A 21,848-nucleotide genomic window follows, 5' to 3' on the forward strand; every position below is an offset into this window, starting at 1 on the left:
GACTCTCTAACAATACCGAAAAAATGTGCCCCAAAAACAGCAAAAACTCTCCCCCAAAACCCTAAAAAACCACCAAAAGTGGCAGCCATCTTGAATTTGAAGGTTAAAATAAGGTCAAATCATTATGTAACCCTGAAATATGTATCTATCAACAAAAATAAGGTCCGAAAACATGTATTGTCCACCATTGTAGGTCAAGCCTTTAAAGAGATCATTTCCATGACAGCCATTTTGGATTTTGGCCTCCAAAAATTTTCCCCGCCATTTTAAAAAATGCACCTTGGCTAAAATTGTTTTTTAGCCCTCCTAGATGACAAATCCATTGAGAAACGGACCTTCGCTCACCGCAGTCACGTTTTGCTCCATAATGGCCCAACTGATATGTTATATCCTCGTCTGTGCCTCTGTCCCCCTGCCACAACATGTAAAACCTCAGGAGGAAAGGAGCCTGATAGGAAACATGGAAAGACTTGGATGCACACGTCGCTACATTTTTTGGAGATGCTGAGAGGCAGAAGCAGACATGAACATGAGGATGGATGAATGATGCGGACGCCAGGTGTTTGATTTGTGGTGTTTGTTTGAGATGGGTTTCAGTGTGTTTCCTTCTCTTTTCATCTCTGTTTGAATCTCTGGAGCAAGGAACATAGACTGTACATAGAGTGGACAGTGTGGCTCCTCCACTTTCCATTGTACAGTTTTCAAGCCAAAATTCCCCCGTCACAGGAGCAGCCATTGTGCAGCCAGAGTCTGCGCAGTAGAGACGATGAGGGATTCTTGGAGAATCTGAGTGGAGCTTTTGACAGAAATAATATGAATATTTTTTTCTTTTGAAAGTCTAATCACTTTTTGGCTCTACCTCCCTACATATTTCACAGTCCCTGAAAAAAATACACAAGAACGTCACCTGTTAATTATCGTGAAACGTGACGTAAAACCTTGTTTTTAACCTCTTATAACTAATGAAAACAAACTTTTCAGAAAAGAGAGGACTTGAATACAAGGCAGCCAAATGATATCTTTAAATCACCACAACAATCGAACATGAGAAACATTTTTACCATGTGTATTAATTTTTTAAAGTTTGACCACAGCCCATCTGGAATGACTAGGGATACAGATTTTTTGACCTATACGGCAGCCAGCCACCAGGGGAAGCAGTTTTTGTGCAAGATGACGTCCATTTTTTTTTACAGTCTATGGTGAGGAATGAGACAGAGGAGGAAGAGGAGAGAAAGGGGTTGTAGAGCACTACAAGTCTTAAACTCACCACTAGATGGAGCCAAGTTGACACAATTCAAAATCCATTAATCCCTGTCCGGATTATATCATGGGTTAAAATTACCTGGATGACTTTACACTCATGGGGTATTAACCTTGTACCCTCTGTGTAAAGAGTTTGATGTTTAGAAAGTGTGAGATTCGTGGAAGAATTATCGCTGTGAACAGAAACAGTACTTCAAAATATGTTTTATTGTTCCATCTAAATACATCAGTAAAAAAGTGCATCATCTGTCCAGAATCTGATAAAGTCACATCCGACTGTATGAATCTGAAAAAAGCCAAACTTGTTGCTGCTGACTGCTCAAATCTTAGTTATTGTTTGTTTTAAACAAAATCAATTACAATTTGGACTTAAAGTTGTTTTTTTTCTTTGGAGAATAAATAGTCCATATGCAACTGAGATCTATTGATTGCAAAAAACAGTCACCTTAAAATGGTTAATCCCTTTGGACAGCAATTACCCTTTAGTATCCATATTTTAAAAAATAGTAATCATTTATTTCAAATGTGCAATGGAAACAGAACTTCCCAGTTACAAGTAACTGTTACTTTGCACATCATAATATATAAATGAAAATTTAAGGTAGCAAAATACCAATGAAAGAAAAAAGATCAAAAGAAGCAAATGACATCCTGGATAATGAGCCAGTTAAAGCATTGCTTGTTAATGCTCACCTTTTTGGCTAGACATAGATAATATATAAACACATACACACACATATACATACATATGCATACACACTCACACACACACACACACACACACACACACACACACACATATATATATATATATATTTAAATATATATATATATATATATATATATATATATATATATATATATATATATATATATATATATATATATATATATATATATATATATATATTGGCTTCTCTGCCTCTAATTACCATACATTACCATTTAATTATTGATAATAACATGTGTGGTTCTCATCCACTGTACCCTCCAAATAACATATTTTTGTACCTTTTCTTGAATTGGTTGATATTTGGACTTTGCTTGAGCTCCTCACCTGGATTGTTCCATAGCTCAACACCTGAAAAACACTCAGCAAAAATACAAACACAACGCTTTTGTTTTTGCGCCCATTTTTCATGAGATGGACTTTAAGATCTAAAATTAATTCCAGATAAACAATATTACCATTTCTTTCAAATGTTGTTCACAAATCTGTCTAAATCTGAGGGTGGCCTTTTATTGTGGGCAGTATAAGGCACACCTGTGCTCTAACCATGATGTCGGATCAGCATCTTGATGTGGCACATCTGTGAGGTGGGATGGATTATCTCAAAGCAGAAGTGCTCACTATCACACATTTAGACAGATATGTTAACATTTGAAAGAAATTGTAATATTGTTTATCTGGAATGAATTTTAGATCTTTAAGTTTATCCCATGAAAAATGGGAGCAAAAACAAAAGTGTTGCGTTTATATTTTTGTTGAGTGTAGATACAGAGAAACTTTTTCAGATTGATTGAATGTTTTTGATTTCGAAGTTATTTTACCCTCTTAACTGATAGCCTCCCTCCTGATTTTTAAATAAGTTTTGGATATTTCCTGGTAGTTGTCTATTTTTTGCCTTAAACATGATGATTGCAGTTTGATATGGTATGATGTCAGTGAATTTCAACACTCTTGATTGTATGAAAAGTGACTTGGTATGTTTCAAGTGGTTGTCTGTGTGAATATTGCTTGTTGCCCTTTCTGTAAGACAGTGAGTGACTAACGAAGACCTGAAAGTATTTCCCTAAATCTCAGGACAATGATGTAACTTGTTTAACACTACAGTGCGCATTAAAAAGTGACTCTGTGTGCTACAACAGTCATTACACAGTGGGGGGTCATTATACACTCACGGGCCACTTTATCAGGCACACCAGTCCAACTGCTCGTTAACGCAAATTTCTAGTCAGCCAATCACATGGCTGCAACTCAATGCATTTAGACATGTAGACATGGTCAAGACAATCTGCTGTAGTTCAAACTGAGCATCAGAATGGGGAAGAAAGGTGATTTAAGGCACTTGAACGTGGCATGGTTGTTGGTGCCAGACGTGCTGGTCTGAGTATTTCAGAAACTGCTGATCTACTGGGATTTTAACCCACAACCATCTCTAGGATTTACAGAGAATGGTCCCAAAAAGAGAAAGTTCTGCTCCACTTTCTGATGGTAGGGTCAGAATTTGGCGTCAACAACATGAAAGCATGGATCCATCTTGCCTTGTATCAACGGTTCAGGCTGCTGCTGCTGGTGTAATGGTGTGGGGGATATTTTCTTGGCTCACTTTGGGCCCCTTAGTACCAACTGAGCATGGTTTAAAGTCCACAGCCTACCTGAGTATTGTTGCTGACCATGTCCATCCCTTTATGAGCACAGTGTACCCATCTTCTGATGGCTACTTCCAGCAGGATAACGCTCCATGTCATAAAGCTGGAATCATCTCAGACTGCTTTCTTCAACATGACAATGAGTTCCCTGTACTCAAATGTCCTCCACAGTCCCCAGATCTCAATCCAATAGAGCACCTTTGGGATGTGGTGGAACGGGAGATTCTCATCAAGGATGTTCAGCTGACAAATCTGCAGCAACTGTGTGATGCTATCATGTCAATATGGACCAAACTCTTTGAGCAATGTTTCCAGGACCTTGTTGAATCTATGCCACCAAGGATTAAGGCAGTTCTGAAGACAAAAGGAGGTCCAACCCGGTACCAGCAAGGTGTCCCTGATAAAGCGGCCAGTGAGTGTATATAATGCTGTCATAACTGCTTTAACAATGCAAATGTCCCTGTTGTAAGAATTCAAAGGTTTATCTTTTTATCTGGGCTTAAAAACTACTTTAAATTTATCAGACTGGCTGATGCACATTTATGCATGATACAGCTCTATATCAAAACCATACACTGGACTTTAACATTTATACAACACTTCACCTATAGTTGATGAAGTACAGAGTAAAGTTAAAGAGGATAAATGACAATAATTTGTATGTGTGCACACCCTGGCCAGCCCTATCTCTGCCACTGCCCTCATTCTGCCACCCCACACCTGCACAGAGGCACATTGTGACAGATAGACAGAAACCCATGTGTTAATTTTAATAAAACTCCCTTTCATTAAAAAGAAAGACAAACTATATCTTCTGTCCATTATTTCATTTCATTTTTTTGTACATTTCATACTTTTAATAAAAATATTCCTTATGTAAATCACTCATCACTACTGATGTAGTGGGGATATAATCTGGCCTTGGAGGTATAGAGTATACCTTACGTTCACACAGGGATATAATCTGGTCTAGGCCAACAAATAACCAGGGTATGATCTGGACGGGGTAAATCTTTGCCTGGTACACCTGGCATATACACCTGTAGTAGGTCAACAGAAATAACAGCACAGTAATGAGACAGAGCAGTGTGTTCTGTCATCTCTTCATCAGTTCAAGGTAAACACAGCATCAATGATAAAATCTGTCCTCATGTGTCAGTCTGCTGCCGAGCTGAAGCCACAGTTTGTCACTCTGATCACCTGGGACCTGTCATGCACTTAGAGACGGCAGAATTTGCTGGTAGAGCTCCATCAGGTGTATTTCCTGGAAGGCTGCAGTCAGCTCTGAAGAGGACTGATAGTTCACCACAAAGAAACCCTGCAGACGGCTGGAGGGAAACACAGACAGAAGAAGATGTGCGATCCAACAATGGGCTTCAAAACTGTATCAGAAACAGATGGATGACATCACTGAGACTGCGCTCATGTTTTATACAGACTATGATACTGACCTGTGTCCAGAGGAGGAAGACCAAGGAGCTTCGATGAGAACCTTCATCATCCTCTCTTTGCATTTCTTTCCAGAAGAATCCACATCTACCTTCATCGTCCTCATAAGGCGACAGAATTCCTGTAGAGAAACGTTACTGACAGTGTCAGCGTGAGGTCATCTTCCTCTGGTCAAGACAGTCCTTATTTATTCACAGGATCCTACACTTTAGGTGAAGGATTGAACCTGTTCATACAGATGAATCTGCGTGTGTAGATATCTCATTAGCCAAGTCAGCGCTACTCCTCAAATTCTGCATTTTTGAGGTTTAGTAATTAATAACGTTAATGACAGAAAAAGCATTTGTGTTCACACCTTGATGTTCTTTCTGGCTCCCTGCAGAATAACCAGTATATCCTGTCCCAGTAACAACCTCCCAGTGAGCTGTAGCTGCTGGCTCCAGCGCTCCAGCAGTCCTATGTAACGATTTCGTGAGCGGATGTGATCCAATGACAGCACCGCAGTCCACTCCTCCTCTTTTTCTGTCTCTGCCTCTTCCTCCTCACCTCCTCTGCATTCCTCTGTCAGCTCTTCACACTGCTGCAAACACAGTCAAATCATCATCATCATCATTGAAGTTTCACAGTCAGACGACAGGCTGCTTACCTGCAGCCACTCCACCAGCTGATGGACCTTCGGCTCTGGAGGCAGGGCTGCCGCTTGGTCCAGCAGTTTCTGTCTGATGACCTGACACTGACTCCTGGTAAGACGGGTGGAGGAGACAGAGATGTCGGGGGGACAAGAGGGGTAACCAGGGTGCAGATGGAACAACAAACTCACGTCCAACTGTCTGTCTCCTCCAACAGTGCAGTTAATCTGGACCATGAGCCCGTCCTGAGCTGGAAGGAAACACAGAGTCCGGTTTGAGCTGCTGTGACACTCTGATTAGGGATGGTACCAAATTATGTAGTTTTAAAGGTGCCAACTGAATTCTGTCAAAAGTACCAGGTACTGATTCAGGTAAAATCAAAAGGTACCATGTTTAGGTACCTAAATGCATCCTTGTGACTGTGAGGGAGTGGAAGAGTATGAGATTTTCCATGCTGAACATCGTCACAGCATTACAGGGTTATGTCATGAAGAATAAATGTGTTAAATTGAAAAGACTTTACATTTTATTGTTAAACAAATTGATATTTTTTTCAAATTGACAAAAGGGACATTTAAAGCAGTGATGGCAAGAACATATTTAATGAAAAAATCCTGTATGTGCAACATTCCTTATTACTCAATAAATCTCCATTTTAATTTGATAGACACACAGTCACATGCAGACAAATCAAAGTACAGGATTCATCTTATCATCAGCCACCCTCTTGACTGTCTCTGACTGACTGTCTAAGACTGGCTGTTTGTAGCTATGAGCCAGACTGAAACACATGTTAAAGTTCCATCTTTGCATAACGTAAAAGGGAAACGTTATAACATCCAAAGAGTTTCAGCAGGTAAGAAAAACAGCTTACAACCCTTGGATGCGAGGGACTAGAGGATAATTTATACATCCAAATAAAACTAAGATAGTGCGATGAAACAGTCTGTCTGAGGCTCTTTACCGATAGTATCAGTTTATGTTTGGTACCCGGTTCAGATGTTTCTGGTCTGGTCTGGTCTGGTCTGGTCTGACTCACCTGTCTGCTGGAGCAGCTGAAACTCTCCCTCTCCGCAGTAAATGGACGATAAGACACAAACCTCCTCCACGGCAGCCGCAGACATCATCTGTCAGTCCACACTTTACCGTAACTTTCTGCTTCGAAGGCAGAGAGAAGCCACAGAAGACAGATGTTCACTGTTTTCAGTGTTTGAAATGTAGTTACACATGTCCGCCCCTCTTTGTCGTCCGGTTGGTTACGCGTACCGATATCATCGAGTTCCGCGTCGGAGCATGGAGAAACGTCGGAGAAACAGTGACTGTTTTCCAAAACACCTGCTACATACTACATACTACCTACTGTTTTGGTTGTAGTATGTAGTATGACTTTTCTGATTTTTTTTTTTTTTTTTTTTTTTTTTTGCCTTTATTATAAATGTACAAAACAATCTATGGGCATTTCACTGCATTTTAGTGATTTTGTAAATCATATCACACAGAATCATCATACTTGATTTCTAATCTTACACCAAAAGTTACATCACTAAGGACCTACTGAAAGTAAATCTGAAAGGGATTTTTATTTTTTAAAAAGCCCTCCTCTCCTTATTTCCACTACAATAGCATCAGTTTTGCTTTGAGACTTAAGATAAGTAAAAAAAATAATATGAAGACAAAATAGGAGAAAATGAAAACAAATAAAAAGATAGAAAAAAGTACAGAAAATTGAAAAAGGCCAAGAAACTTATACTTAAATAGAGCAAGAAAATATGAGCAACAGAATAGTGATGGCTTTTCAATTATAAGCAGAGCATATGATGTAATGTGTGATTAAGATTAAAATGCTTCATTCATAATGGTACGAAGCAGAAGTGTATTAGCCTAGATTTTAAGACATCTGTGGCTGACTCCAGCTCTGTTGGTAGCTTGTTCCATTTGTGTGCAGTAGCTAAATGCTGCTTCACCATGTTTGCTTTGAACTCTGGGCTCAGCTGTTCGACCACCACACTGAGGTCTGTGACTTGGAGAAACTTCACCTGTTTTTTCAAAGAGACAGCCACTCAAAGCACGTACAGACTGAAGCCCTCCTCTCCTTATTTCCACTACAATAACATCAGTTTTGCTTTGAGTTCACTGAAGAAAACCTTAGTTCATCCAATTACTTACTCGTGAAGCAATGTCTATGCTGGACTGTAGTCATCCAGGGTCACAGTGCCAGATATATCCAAGCAGCTAAACTGCGATAGTCAACACTAAAGTTCTGCAGCATACATATCAAAGCCAGTATGTATATAGGTTAAACAAAAGGGGTCAGAGAACTGACCCCTGAGGGAGGCCCCTGGCACAGGTCATGGCCACTCAGTTGGATGTATAACTTCCAAGGGTCACAAAATAACTCCAGCCCTGTTTCCACCAAACAGTCAAGTATAGATCAGTACTGTTTGGTATGGATCGGATCAGTACAGCCTGATCCTGTTTGTGTTTCTACAACCAACCCTTTTTGGTACGTGCTGTGTACCGATAGATGCTGATAGCCGCGTCAACTTTGTAATGAAGTGACGCCATAGCAGTGCGGCACAGTGTACCCCACGAATAAATCCAACAAAGACAAAAAACGTGGCACAGTAAACAAAGAGCAACGGTGAAGACATCCAGCGATTCGTCGTCTCTGTGATTTCCATGTGGCTCTTTGTTACAAAGAAAACTACCAAGCTTTGTTTCAGAGAAGGATGTGTGCCACCAGGAGAAATACAGCAGCCACTGTCACACAGGAAGTGATGGTTCTTTCCACCAATCAACAGACTGCAGTGTTTCTAGCCCCACCTTCAGGGGTCAGATCGGTATGTCTGGCAATCAAACAGAAGGGGACCAAAAAGTGGGACGGTACGGGTCGGTAATGTGTGCCGTACTGAGACAAGCTGGTTGGTGGAAATGGGGCTTTAGATCCTTCAAGTGGAACCTTAGCCACTTGTGGACGGTTCCACTGAGTCCTGCACATGTTCCCACCTTGTTCAACACAATCCTGTGATCCACAGCGTGCAATGCAGCAATGCCAAAGTCATCATTTAACCTGATTTTATTTAGCACTCTACTAAAAGCTGATTTTGTTCTGTGATGAAGACTGGATTTGTTAAAACATCCTTTGGAACTCAAGAAACTGCTGAGTCACTTGAACAACCCTTTTCAGTATTTCAGTCCTGGCTTTGAAAAGAAGAGTTAGAGGATGGATCTGCAGATAGTCAACATGGAAGCGTACAGCTTCCTCTTTTTAACGAGTGGCTTACTGACAGATACTTTAAGGGCTGTAGGAGGTGTGCCTGGCTGGAGTAAGCAATAGGTTATTTGCTGCAAATGAGAGAGGATAGACTAGATAGCATAGTTTTAGAAAAAGTCAGATAACAATGGTTTGAGCAGCTGGAAAGTTTTTGGGTCAACTGTATGAAACTTTGTTGTAGTTAAGCTTTTCCTGAATGCTGTTAGTGTTTTGCTGATTTGTGGTTATGTTTGACCTTAAAGATGGCATTTTCTCACTAATAAAGCAAACTACAGCTAGGCGCTGCCCAAGCAGCTGCCTGTTGCGGCAGCTCTCTCGTCTTTGTCAGTTTTTTGTAATTATCTTCATCTCTTTTTCGTAATCTTTGTATTTGGAGTGGATCATCACTTTGTATGGTTCACTGTCGGCCAAGGACACTAAACTTTTTGTGGCCTCTGCGATATTTTTTTTTACTATTTTTCTCCTGTGTTTGTCTGGAGATCCTACATGTAACCATGGCTGCATTGTTTACATGCGAAATTAGCTGTTAGCAGCCTGTAGCATGTCAATGCTAACTAGTGTAGGGCTTGATGATTTCCCTCGAGCTGAGGAGGAGGAGGTGAGGACGACGTGCTGGTTCTTGGATGTGAGCTGGGAGGTGACGACGTGGACCTGTCCTTCCATCCATCGTTGTTGGGAACGTGGGACCTAGCCCCGGGGGATGGATAAGCTAGCTGTGCCAACCCAGCGGCATCGTGCTGTTCACGGACGTGGCTGACGGAGCTGACATCAGACGCCCGCCCCACATCGGAGGAGCTTTGCCTGCTGTGAGCAGAGAGGATCCAGGAGACAGAGACTGAACAGACTGCTGAAGAAGCTCAGTCCTGGACCCTGTGGAGGTGGAAACTGGCTGAACTGGAGAGTGGTGGACGGGATGTCGTCATCTAATATCTTATGGACCTTTTTGCACTTTCTATACTCTTTCTTACTTTTGTTTTCTTAAATGCTGCGGTGACTCCTGAATTTCCCCTCGGGGATAAATAAAGTATTTTCTATTTCTATTTCAAATTTATTGCACTTGCAAACAAAGAGTGAGTAGTGCTGATGTTCTTATTAATGGTTTCAGAAAACTGAAGAACACTTGGATAAAACAGCAAAGACCTTTTTGTTTGTAGAGGTCAAAGTGAATTTGGAGCTCAGTTTTTCTGCACTTACATTCTGATTTCATTCATCTTGATTTCAAAGCCTTTACTGTCACAGTGGTCCTCCATGGTGTCTTCTGTCTGCTCAGGGTTGTCCTGGTTTTTAGAGGTGCACCAGCATCCATGACATGAAAATTCCCTGCTAAACTTATCCAAGAGTTCATTAATAGTCTCTGTACTTGATCTTTGAGACTTAGCTATGGTTTGTAAACTACACAGGGTAAAAAAATTGCAAAAGCCAATGCCTGAGTGCTGGAGAGCAAGTATCCAAAGAAGGTACGTGCAGATTTTCGTATCATTTGAGCAAAGATCAGCAGAGATCCAGGAGTTAAATCAGCATATTTTTAGAGATATAGAGTGATGATGTATTGACTTAACTTCATGTTGCTGTGTCATCCAAGGAAAAAAAGAACAGAGCTCTCTGAGTGGAATAACGTTAAACAATTGACCTGAAAATCATTGATACGCTGTGTGAACACAAACAGGCATGCGTGCTATAACTCACTGCTTGTTTGCTAGTCATAACAGGGAAGCTATTCTAAACATCCAGGATTACGGATGTGACAAGGAGAAGGACAAACACAATCATAGTGACACAAGATGGTACACAGATGAAGCACAGATGGGTGCTTGGGCACAGGACAAAGAGCAACGCCATTGTAACTTGCTAGACACTGCAGAGGTCTGTGCTCATGGTTGTGAGGATGAGATCAGACTTTTCTTGTCTTAATGTTGGGTCTCTGTTAATGAAATAAAGAGTTTTCATTTTAACAGGTCTAGAGCTGCTCATGTTTAGTGAAGTGTCTTGGGATAACATTTGTTGTGATTTGGTGCTGTATAAATAAAGATTGATTGACTGGCTGACTTGGTTGACTTGGTACACACGGTTCATGTTTTCAAACACACAGAACGGCGTAATGTGAACAGTTTTATGGTGTCATAAACCACTAAACAGTTTCGTGGTGATAGATATTTCTGTCGTTGGTTTGATGAAAGCTAACAGGAGCCTTTGCTGCAGGTCAGGTCCTGTGAGCCTCAGCCAGTGTTTGTGTCTCTGTGATTGGTGCCTGGGACTGGATAGCAGACCAATCAGAACTGTCCAAGTGGAGGCTTGGGGTTGACAATGCATCCTGTCTGGAAGGATGAAATAAAAGTAAACAAACACACACACACACACACACACACACACACACACACACACACACACACACACACACACACACACACACACACACACAGACGTTTGGATATATTCTAATGTGTGAGGATTGTTTGTGTTTTTGATGGATTCAGATTCCAACTGTGTCCAAACTGCTTCTCTGACATTGCCTCTGCATTAGCCACTGAAGTGCTCAGGGGAAGACGGAAGCTCCCACAGGTAAATTTAGACACGATGGGTACACTGATCATCCCCCGAAACCCAGCTGTGGGACATAACCAGCTGGTCAGCCAGTTACATTCTGACCAAAGACAGGATAAAGCACTTTGTGGTTAAAGACCCTGTCATTATTTTTTCTGGTCTAACCAAACTAATGCCCTTCTCTTGAATGTCATGATATTCTGGCGCTGCGCGTGTGGCAACAGGTAGTGTTGGAGTGGTCTGTCCAGTTTATTGTTTTGTGTTGGTGTACGTTGTTGTAAGAAATTAACCAAACCAAACTTTTAGACTGTAAATCCCCTGCACTTCCGAAGCTCTATTCTTCAATAATGGAGCTCCTTTATATGATTATATTATAGACATTGTTTGCTGTGGCTCAGTGTCTGCATGATCCTTGCCGTGAGCCTACAGGCAGGATCCAGTACTCTAGGTCTTTTTTACTGAGCCTGAGACACCATCACCAGCGGCTACCGACTCCTTTGTACGTGTTTGTGGAGGACCGTTTGGCAGCCGACACCCTCTACCAGTCCCCTGAACATATAGATCAGATTAGGGAAAAAAGGAAACAAAAACACGAAAACGGGGGAAGCGAGGAGGATTTAGACGGAGGTCGAAGCATCTGAAACGCCACTGTATACCACTCCCCTCTATACTTCTCGGCAACGCCCAGTCCATCAGAAATAAGGTTGATGAGCTCCAGGCCAATGTCATCCACCTGGAGAAATTTAGGAATGCGTGCGTGTTGGCCTTCACCAAAACCTGGCTTACTTCAACTGACCTGGAGTATGAATTATCACTCAGTGGCTTTGGTGCGCCGATCCGACTGGACAGAGACCCTGACGTCACAGGGAAATCCCAGGGAGGAGGGGTGTGCCTTTATGTTAATGAGCAGTGGTGTAGGAACATCACTGTCAGAGAGACAATATGCACTGCGGACATTGAGCTGCTGTCAGTTTCTGTGCGCCCTTTTTACCTCCAGCGCGAACATATCCCAAATATTTTTGATTGTTGTGTACATTCATCCTACAGCTAACGCAAACAATGCGATGTCAACTATTTCCAAGGTTACACACAAGCTTCAGTCCCTCTGTCCTGATGCACCTTGTTTCATTCTTGGTGATTTTAACCACTGTTACCTTAAATCAATGAGCAATTTTTATCAGTACATTTTATGCCCCACCAGAATGGACAAAACCATAGATTTATGTTATGGTTCAATTAAGGGTGCTTACAAATCTGCTGCATTACCTCCTCTTGGCTCCTCTGATCTCAATACTATCCTTCTCACCCCCACCTACAAGCCGCTGCTCAAAAAGGGCAAGGCAGCAATCAAACAGGTCGAGGTGTGGACTGACATTGCGATAGACGAACTCGAAGGAGTTCCCAGAATGATGCTCGATAACCTTCTATGCGAACATTCTCACAATTTTTCAGATCCCCTTCTAAAACTGTAACTGTGACTCAACTCCTGAGAGCCGACAACTGACAGTACAAATGGACACAGGAGAGAAACAAAAGTTTGAACAGCTGTTGCAAGCTCTTTTCTTTATTTTTAAACATGAAAGCTTGTAGCTTGTACTTGAACCAGAACTTAGAGGATAAAGTGTGTGGGACAATAAATAAAGTGTGAGGAATAATGAATTAAGTGTTGGGGGCAATATATAACGTGTCGGGGATAATGAATCAAGTGTGGGGGACAACAAATAAAGTGTGGGGGACAATGAATAAAGTGTGGGGGACAATGAATAAAGTGTGGGGGACACTAAATAAAGAGTCAGGGACAATGAATAAAGTGTGGGTGACAATGAATAAGTGTGGGGGGAAATGAATAGAGTGTGGGGGACAGTAAATAAAGTGTGTGGGGGTTCTGCTTTCATTAAGTGTGGCGGCACTTTCAGTACCCAGTCCACCTGTACCATTCTCTTCAGTCATGGATGGTCAACTTGCATTAATCACCTTGATTGTAATGAAATGATATTTATAATCAGAAAAATTTTGGAACTATAATTGGTCCTCTTGGTAGTCCTTAGACCTCACATGACACAAATTACACAGCAATTACAAAGAATAACTATGTAATTTCAAAGCAAAATAGATTCAATATGTAGTGATAGCATTAAAAAGATTGAAACTGGTATTGCCGCTGTTTTTGCATTTTGCAGCACATTTTCTCATTAGCATTGAAGATGAAAGATCTGTCTTAATTGGACCGCCTCTTCACCTTTTGGCCTGAAGTCTCACACATACTGAGGTGAAAAATGAGACTTTTAATCAGGGGTATGTTTGTCTTGGAACTCATTTTCTTTCATATCTCATCTCATTTTCCACCACTTATCAGACCCGGGTCGCGGGGGCAGCAGTGCCATCAGTGAAGATCCCTGTCCCCTGACACTTCCTCCAGTTCCTCTGACGGGATACTAAGATGTTCCCAGCCCAGTCAAAAGATGGGCTGGGACCGTGTTCTGGGTCCATCAAGGGGTCTCCTACCAGTTGGTTACGCCCGACAACCTGTAACAACGGGCCATCGACTCCATATTCACGGAGCACACCCCACAAGATTGGTGCAAGAGTTGGTGCAGACATCACAACTTGGAGCTTAACGCTCTTAAAACAGTGGAGATGTGGGTGGACTTCAGGAGGAAAGCAGCCCAGCTCCGTCCTCTCATGCTGGGAGACACTCAGGTGGAGTCAGTAGAGTCGTGCCGCTTCCTGGGCATTACCATCACACGGGACTTAAAGTGGGATTGAACACCATTGCCCTCCTGAAAAAGGCCCAGAAGTGGCTGTACTTTCTTAGGCAGCTGAGGAAACACAAGCTGTCCAGGACCATGATGGCCCAGTTTTACACAGCCATCATAGAGTCCATCATCACCCACTCCATCATCACCTGGTTCCACGCTGCGGCGGCGAAAGATCTCGCTAAGCTGCAGCGGGTGATACGCACGGCTGAGAAGGTGATAGGCTGCCCCCTGCCCTCTCTGAAGTCCCTCCATGACTCCAGAGCACTGAGAAGAGCTAGAAAGATTATGGCTGACCCCTCACATCCTGGCCATGGTCTGTTCACCCTGCTACCCTCTGGTAGAAGGCTGCGCCTGCCGATGGCTCTTAGAGCACGCCACAGACTCAGTTTCTTCCCCTCAGCCGCCAGGCTGGTCAATGACTCTGCCCCCCCTCCCCGCCCCTCAGTGTCACTGATTTCAGATTTATAGTCATACACTGGTCCTTTGCACTGCACTTTATATTTACTTTATATTTATTTATGCCACTCTTTTTGCACTGTAGTGCTTGTTCTTTGTTGTTTATTTGTTTTTGGACTGTTTATTTGTGAAAAAAGTACCTGTTTGCAAATACACACATGTTGTCACCAACACAAATTCCTATGTGTTAATTTACACAAATGGCAAATAAAGGAATCTGAATCTGAATCTGAGATACTTTGGGGGACACAGTCGAAAGCCTCCTCCAAGTCCACAAAGCACACGTGGACTGCCTGGCATCTTGAGTTTAGTTGACAGCTCTGCTCCTCTCTTCATCCGAGTGTCCAGAACATACAGCTGCAGATCAGCCGATACGACAACAAAGTTGATCATTGATCTGCGACCCAGGGTGTCCTGGTGCCAAGTGCACTTATGAACACCTTTATTTCCGAACATGGTGTTAGTTATAAACAAACTGTGGCTAGCACAGAGTACAACAACTGAACACCACTGTGGTTCAGATTGGGCAAGCCGTTCCTCCCAATCACACCTCTCCAAGTCACGCTGTCATTGTCTCCTGGTAGGACAGTGGAGTCCTAACCTTGCAGAGCAGACGGACCTGCCTGATTCAGTTTCTGAAATCCTGCAGATCCATCTTGCCAGGCTCCAATGACCAACGCATTCACTCGGCTAAATTCTGACCGGCCCAGTCAGGAAAGAGAGGTGGGGCTAGATTCTGACTGGCCCAGTCAGGGAAGAGAGGCGGGAGCTGCGGGAGTGACGAGCAGACATGACGTCAGCAGACTTTTGTACTTGTCAGCGTTCCTTTGATTCTAAAGTTCACTTTACAAAAACAGCAGCAGTCGTCTAATGATGTTATCACAGCTGTTTCTTGTATTCCTGTTGTTGTTCGTCTGTTGTTTCTCAGCAGCGGAAAACATGAGCTACGTCATACCGTGGCTTGATGTTGATTGATCTGTGGTGAGTGTGTCAATCAGAACAGTCATCCAATCACCAGCTGCTGATTTTTTTGAAGGTCCCGTCTCTGACAACAAATGCGTAGAGTTGCTCCCCGCCAAGGCCTCCACCTTTGTCTGCTGCCCTATCCACATTGCACCGGACCCCTATGGCTCCTCCTGCAGGTGCAGGGTTCACAGGAGGATGGACCCTTGTCACCCGTTCAGGCTTGGCCCGACCAGGCCCCTTGGGTAAAGGCTCGGCCACCAGGTGCTCGCCTGCGGGCCCCGACCCAGGCCTGGCTCCAGGGTGAGGCGCCAGTGAGCCTCCGGCTAGGGTGAACTGAATCCTGTTAGTACTCATAATAGAGGGTCTTTGACCGCTCTTTGACTGGTTGTTCAAGACAACTTTTTACTGAATAAATGAGCAGGTAAGGTATTCATCAGTAAGGCTCTGTAGCGCTACGGTTTGAAAAGCGACAACAAGCAAATGTTGTAAGTATGTACTGTACGTCAGTAGCCGGCTATATGTAGCGCTAATAGCTGCCCCGTGCTATGACGCATCCCTATGCTAATGTTACAACAAGCAAACTGTCAGTTTGTACAGTAGTTTAGTAGCCATTCATATGTAGCTTAGCTGGCAGCCTGGTGCTCTGAGACATGTCTGTAACGTGTTACGTTAGTGAATCCTGCTCATGTCCTGCTAGTCATCTACCAATCAGAGCTAACGTAACCTCACTCTTCATTTTATTGATAGACTCTCAAGTTTGAACAGACCACTGCAGAATAACTGCTGACTGTGGGTTGGAGTCAACATTAGCACAAAAAGTTAAGCCCCTGTGTTAGCCTTTAGCTGGCGCTCTGTCTCTCTCCAGTCCATCTTTCTTCTGCTCTTCTGCCCATTTTCTGTCTGACAGTTAGGCTCCAGTGTCGACCATCACTACAAAATGAATCACATAAATTGTTTTCAGCAGAGAAAAACTCAGACCGCTCTTCTCTCTACTAAACTTTGTCAGTTGGCGTGGTGAAGAAGCTATGAAGTAGCATTTCTAAATAACCTACATTGGTGCTGATAATCTCATTTTAAAGTGTGGATTGTGGTTGGGGATATATCGAGAAGGGAAACTGTTCAGATCACTTTCAAACTCCTCACAGCCCCTTTAAGTTTCTGTTATTTTCTTTGCTTTATCAATGTACTTTTGAAGATGCATCCTTATATGCCCACATTAGCTACAACATAAAGCCATATACAGCATAGGCTCTGTTTTCTTGAAACACTTACATTTATAAAAGGTTGATCCTTTAAATCAAGCTTTTGTAGCACTTGTGATTTTTCATTTCAATAAAGTAAATTCCAATTAGGTAATACAAGAACTGTACATTCATCCACATCCACATTTAGTTCAACAAAGTTAACAGAAAATTGTGTAAATGAGTAACAAGTTTGCTTTCCTTACTCAGTTAATGCAGGTTGAGTTTCTGCTGTAGCACACATGAATCTAATGCAAGGACCTTTTGATTCTGAGTGATACAGGCTGCAGCTTTATGTGAGCCGCTAGTATCGTCTTATTCAGAAAGGTCCTGAAGTCCTGTAGCCGAGTCTCACTGTGATATTTGTTCTAGCTCAGCTTCCCTGATGATACTTTGGTTGCTCCAGATCACACATTTGCTACATTACGTACTTGTTGACAACCTCAAAAAGTCCTTTCCAGCATTGACCTCAGTTACGTACATGAAGCAAATTTGGCAGAAGATAGTTTTTTTATTGACACAGCACAAACACTCAACAGAGCACAGCCATAATCAAAATCGCACCGCAGGATGCATATCCTGGACTGAGGAACTGAGTCACTGTTGATTATTTACAGAGCCCTGTTACATGGGCCCCAAAGTTCTTCCCCGCCTTAGGGCAACACTCTTTGTATTTACTACCCAATAGTGAAGTATACGCTATGATTTTGCAAAGCTGCTTCGTAGTGGAAGTGAACAGCAACATAACAGGATTCTACAAACAGAGTTGGGTATTTATTAGACTTTCAGAGATCAATGATTTCTCTTCTTTTTCTCTCTTTTTTATATCACAAAAGAGAGAAAATATTTCATTTGGATTTGTTGGCACAAAGATGAAGTAGGCAAAGCCTATCATCACAGTAGGATCTACAAAGACTCAAGAGAAGCCACAGCCTTCACGATCTCATTGGAGCTCCATGAGTGGATTAGGATCCCTTTTCCTCTCACTTACATATTGAATGATTGTTCACTTCGGAAGGCAACCTCAGAGTTAAAGGGTACAGATCAAAAACAGCAACAGCAGCAGAAAAGGGAAAGCTTGAGGTCTGATGATGGTGATGATCTATAAGCTGTTGGCTAGACTCTTGAGGTCAGTCACATGACTTTGTTGACATTATTGTCTCAAAGGATGGCATCATTGCCTGTTGCCCCTTTTCCATCAATAGGACCAGGTGCTGGGATGGTGCTATTGCTATTGCTGGTACTTAATTGGTATTAATCCTGTTCTTCATAAGAACTGGTTTGGTTTTCCATCAGCAAGGAGCCAAATTTGAGCCACGTCACTGCATTATCATTAAACACCAGTATGTCACTGCATATGTAACTGTCTACCCGAGGATGCTCACGCCATACAGAAGCCCACAAAGCAACAATGGAGGAGCTCATTGCTTGCAAACACTGCTGCTTCAGTTTCACCTCTGTCTCAAGTTTTGAATGGGAAACTCTCACAAAAATACAGACGACTTGCTCAGCAGCTTGTCTTTTTTCCACTGATTGTTGGCCACGGTAGCCTCTAGCCTCTGATGTAGTCTGTGCTTCACTCTAACCCAACAAAAAGTTGTTGCTTGGTTAGCACCAGCTTTGAGCAGCTGGAGCTGGTGATTTGTCAGTGGAAATACCAAGAACCAGCGCTAAGTCAGGCACTAGTCTGGAACTAACACTAGCACCAGCTCTGTCAAAAAGAGGCATGTTAGACCATGGTGACGTACACACACACACACACACACACACACACACACACACACACACACACACACATACACATACACACACACACACACACACACACACACACACACACACACACACACACACACACACACACACACAGAAAAAGGGAGAGGGACTTGGCTTTGTCCTCTCAAAACTACATTCAGTGAGACATAAACAGGAGTGCTAATTGTAAAACACCCTAAACAGTGCTGTTAGCCCTTTCTTTGGATAGTCTGTGAACATGCACAGCCAGATGAACTCACAGCTCCAACAGAGACTCCAAAGCTAAAGTTGAAACAGGAAGGGATGGTGTTCTCTTCACACCGTGTTTTTTCTGCGTCAATGTTGAGGGATCTGTCTCATAACTAGAACAACAAACAAATACCCGACATTACCACATCTGCAAAACACCGCTCAGAGCCTGTGTGCTCATGTAACGTGCACAGACGCTCGGTGACAAGTAGTAAACATGGCAGAAATAATGGCTTTCGCCAACTTGAAGCTCAGGTTAGCATGTGGCTACGCAGTTTAGCTTGACTATTAATATAGCTGTAGAATTTTTTTTTTCTTTTTCCTGAAAACATCACATCCTTTATTTCTATCAAGACATAAAAATAGTTTTAATCAATACAGCAAAAAGGATATTTTTCCAATATTACCATTCCTAAAAGTCATTTTTCCTTGAGTTTATTTTTCTAAGGGCATGAAAATTTTTTATTTCCTTTCCAAAATTAATTAATTAATTGATTAAGTTCTCTGGACATAGTCTCAGACTCAGCAGTCTGTGTGCTCTCTTTGGTCTGGGAGGGTTTCTGATTTACTGACACATGTTCACGTCCTGGTCTGTCACAGTCTGGTAAGTGTCCAAACAAAATGCAGTCATGAGCATCGAGTGACAGTGACGGATTTCTCCTCAAAAACGTCTGTCCACCCAAAATCTGTCCACTTGCTGATCTCTTCTGTTCACTCACTGCTATTCCACAAACCTGGGAGCCGTCCGTTTACCGTCCGTATAAGAGATGATATTTAGTTTAAAATGTGTTTTTGGTTGTAAACTCCCCCACGTCAGTTGATAAACCAGTAAACTCCGCAGTGCTTCTTCACCCAAGTTGCGCACACATCCGTTGTTGTTGTTGATAAACAAATAATCCCTCTATAGCATGAAGGAAGTACATCATAAAAGACTGTGATGATATGTGTGCAAATGTTTGGTTGTTTACAACAAAGACCTCAACCTTTCATAATTCTGCTCCATTTTCTTGATGACTGAGTGATTCTGATTAGGAGACCAGAGACTCTTACAGTCATATTGACCCTACTGTCTTTTCCCCTAACACCAGTGTTTGAGCCAAGATTATCTTTATGAAAGATACATGAAAATACACACTTGATCAAAATTTCATAACCAGTTGAAAAAAATTACACAATTTAGATTTTGGACTGTTGGATGCTTAAAGGGTTAAAAGTAGAGTTTCAAAATGCAAAACTGAGATTTTTTAAAATTAAGATACATAAAAATAACTGCATAGTGAAACAGTGGTTAGTGCTGTTGCTTCACAGCAAGAAGGTTCCTAGTTTGATTCCCTGCTCTATGCAGAGTTTACAACAGTGAAAATACTGGCAGCAGTGTTGCCAGTATTTTACCTTTATTTTACAGTAGTAAACAGTCATTTTTTTGATGCGATAGAATTTGGGGGGCAAATTTTCAAAACAAGTTGAAATCATCACACAATTCACATTTTGGACGGTTGGATCCTTAAAAGGTTCGAAGCAAAGTTTCAAAATACAAAATGAAGAAATGGAAGTAGGGAACAAAAAGGGAGTAAAAGCGATTCATTGGCAAGGCAAGGCAAGTTTATTTGTATAGCACATTTCAGCATAGCAATTCAAAGTGCTTTACAGGCAGAACAAATTATAGAAAACAATTAAAATTCAATCAAAAAATGAGATTAATCAAAAAGATACAATAAAACAATAAAAAAATAAAAAAGATGTTAAAACAGATTTTTAAAACAGATTTTTAAAACAGATTTCTAAAACAGTTTTTGAAAACAGATTTTAAGATAAATTTGCAGCACAGAATTAAAGACAAGATATTGAAATGAATTGTAAAAATGCTCTAATAAAAGGCAGCTGTAAAAAGGTAAGTCTTCACCCTGGATTTAAACGAGCTAAGAGTTTCATTATTTCAAACAATAATTAAACTGAAAAGGGTGCTCATTTTTTTCCCTTGTTAACATGATACTTAAGACACATCGAAATAAGAAGAATCCATAAAATCCACAAGACTCAGTGAGAATAATCCCGACAAAAAAGCCAAAATATGACAGAAAGAGCTGACAACACTGTTTTTGTTTGTTCTCTAGCACCATTCACCATTCTGATGTTGGCACAAAAAGCCACACACACACACACACACACACACACACACACACACACACACACACACACACACACACACACACACACACACACACACACGGAGAGAGAGAGAGAGATAGGTGTATTCTTTAGCTCACACACTGCAGGGGTTTACTTTATGAAATATGTTCCACTTATCAAATCAAGCAGGGACAGTTACATCAACCACACGTCATCGGCTTCACTCTGGTAAACATAAAACACAAAACCCTTTGTCTTGAGTCATAATGAAGAGATAGCAGGATCTGTCTAACCTTTAACTTGGTGGAAGTTCAAACAGAGCAAGGCATTAATTAACTCATCCTATGTCATTTATCCTGAAATGCTTTACTGTTATAGTCTGCCCTTTTTTAATGTTTTCTTTAACAAAGTTATAAACAACTTTAGGAGCCTGCTGACGCTGATGCCTTCATACATAAGATAAGTTATTAGTGATCTGTAGATTGAACAAACTGCTGGGTTCACTGAACGAGGTGAGGACTTGTTTGCTGAGCAAACCAGTGATCATTTTGTGAACATTGTCGGGTATTAGTTTAATATGCAAATGTCACAGGTCGACCACACTGGAGATATTTGGAGTAAGGGAGGGATTGGTGATGCACCGGCCTCTTTCTTCTGCTCCTACCTGTAGAAGTGCTGTCGCTCCACCTTGACTGACAGGATATAAAAGAAGACATCCTCTGGGAAGAGTCTTCATTCAGAGTCAAGTCCTCCGGGGACC

At 41.8% G+C, this 21,848-nt stretch overlaps 1 protein-coding gene across 3 annotated transcripts; it reads right to left on the bottom strand.

Annotated features, from left to right (window-relative positions):
* Positions 1–2,193: 2,193 nt before the first annotated feature.
* rwdd3 (RWD domain containing 3) lies at positions 2,194–6,987 on the bottom strand. Of its 3 annotated transcripts, none has more exons than XM_074666498.1 (5): positions 6,757–6,987; positions 5,735–5,967; positions 5,444–5,665; positions 5,091–5,209; positions 2,194–4,967 (listed from the first exon to the last, which is right to left on the bottom strand). In XM_074666498.1, the coding sequence occupies exons 1-5, from the start codon at positions 6,842–6,844 to the stop codon at positions 4,850–4,852; spliced, it is 780 nt and encodes a 259-aa protein (XP_074522599.1). In that variant the 5' UTR covers positions 6,845–6,987; the 3' UTR covers positions 2,194–4,849. The 3 variants fall into 3 exon arrangements, with proteins under 3 accessions (XP_074522599.1, XP_074522598.1, XP_074522600.1); XM_074666497.1 differs by having other exon boundaries at positions 5,444–5,668; positions 6,757–6,986; XM_074666499.1 differs by lacking the exon at positions 6,757–6,987 and adding an exon at positions 6,682–6,721 and having other exon boundaries at positions 5,444–5,668.
* Between the last annotated feature and the right edge of the window lie 14,861 nt (positions 6,988–21,848).

This window comes from Halichoeres trimaculatus, unplaced genomic scaffold (assembly GCF_033239565.1).
Source record: "Halichoeres trimaculatus isolate MK-OKI-2021-1 unplaced genomic scaffold, fHalTri1.1 fHalTri1_scaffold_3, whole genome shotgun sequence".
NCBI lineage: Eukaryota > Metazoa > Chordata > Actinopteri > Labriformes > Labridae > Halichoeres > Halichoeres trimaculatus.

Bases quoted from the DNA above. Each gene is read 5' to 3' on its own strand.
- rwdd3 (XM_074666497.1), bottom strand. From the start codon at position 6,844: ATGATGTCTGCGGCTGCCGTGGAGGAGGTTTGTGTCTTATCGTCCATT. The intron at 5,968-6,756 runs GTGAGTCAGACC...GTTTCCTTCCAG, and splicing joins TCAGCTGCTCCAGCAGACAG to CTCAGGACGGGCTCATGGTC. The intron at 4,968-5,090 runs GTCAGTATCATA...GTTTCCCTCCAG, and splicing joins TCTTCCTCCTCTGGACACAG to CCGTCTGCAGGGTTTCTTTG.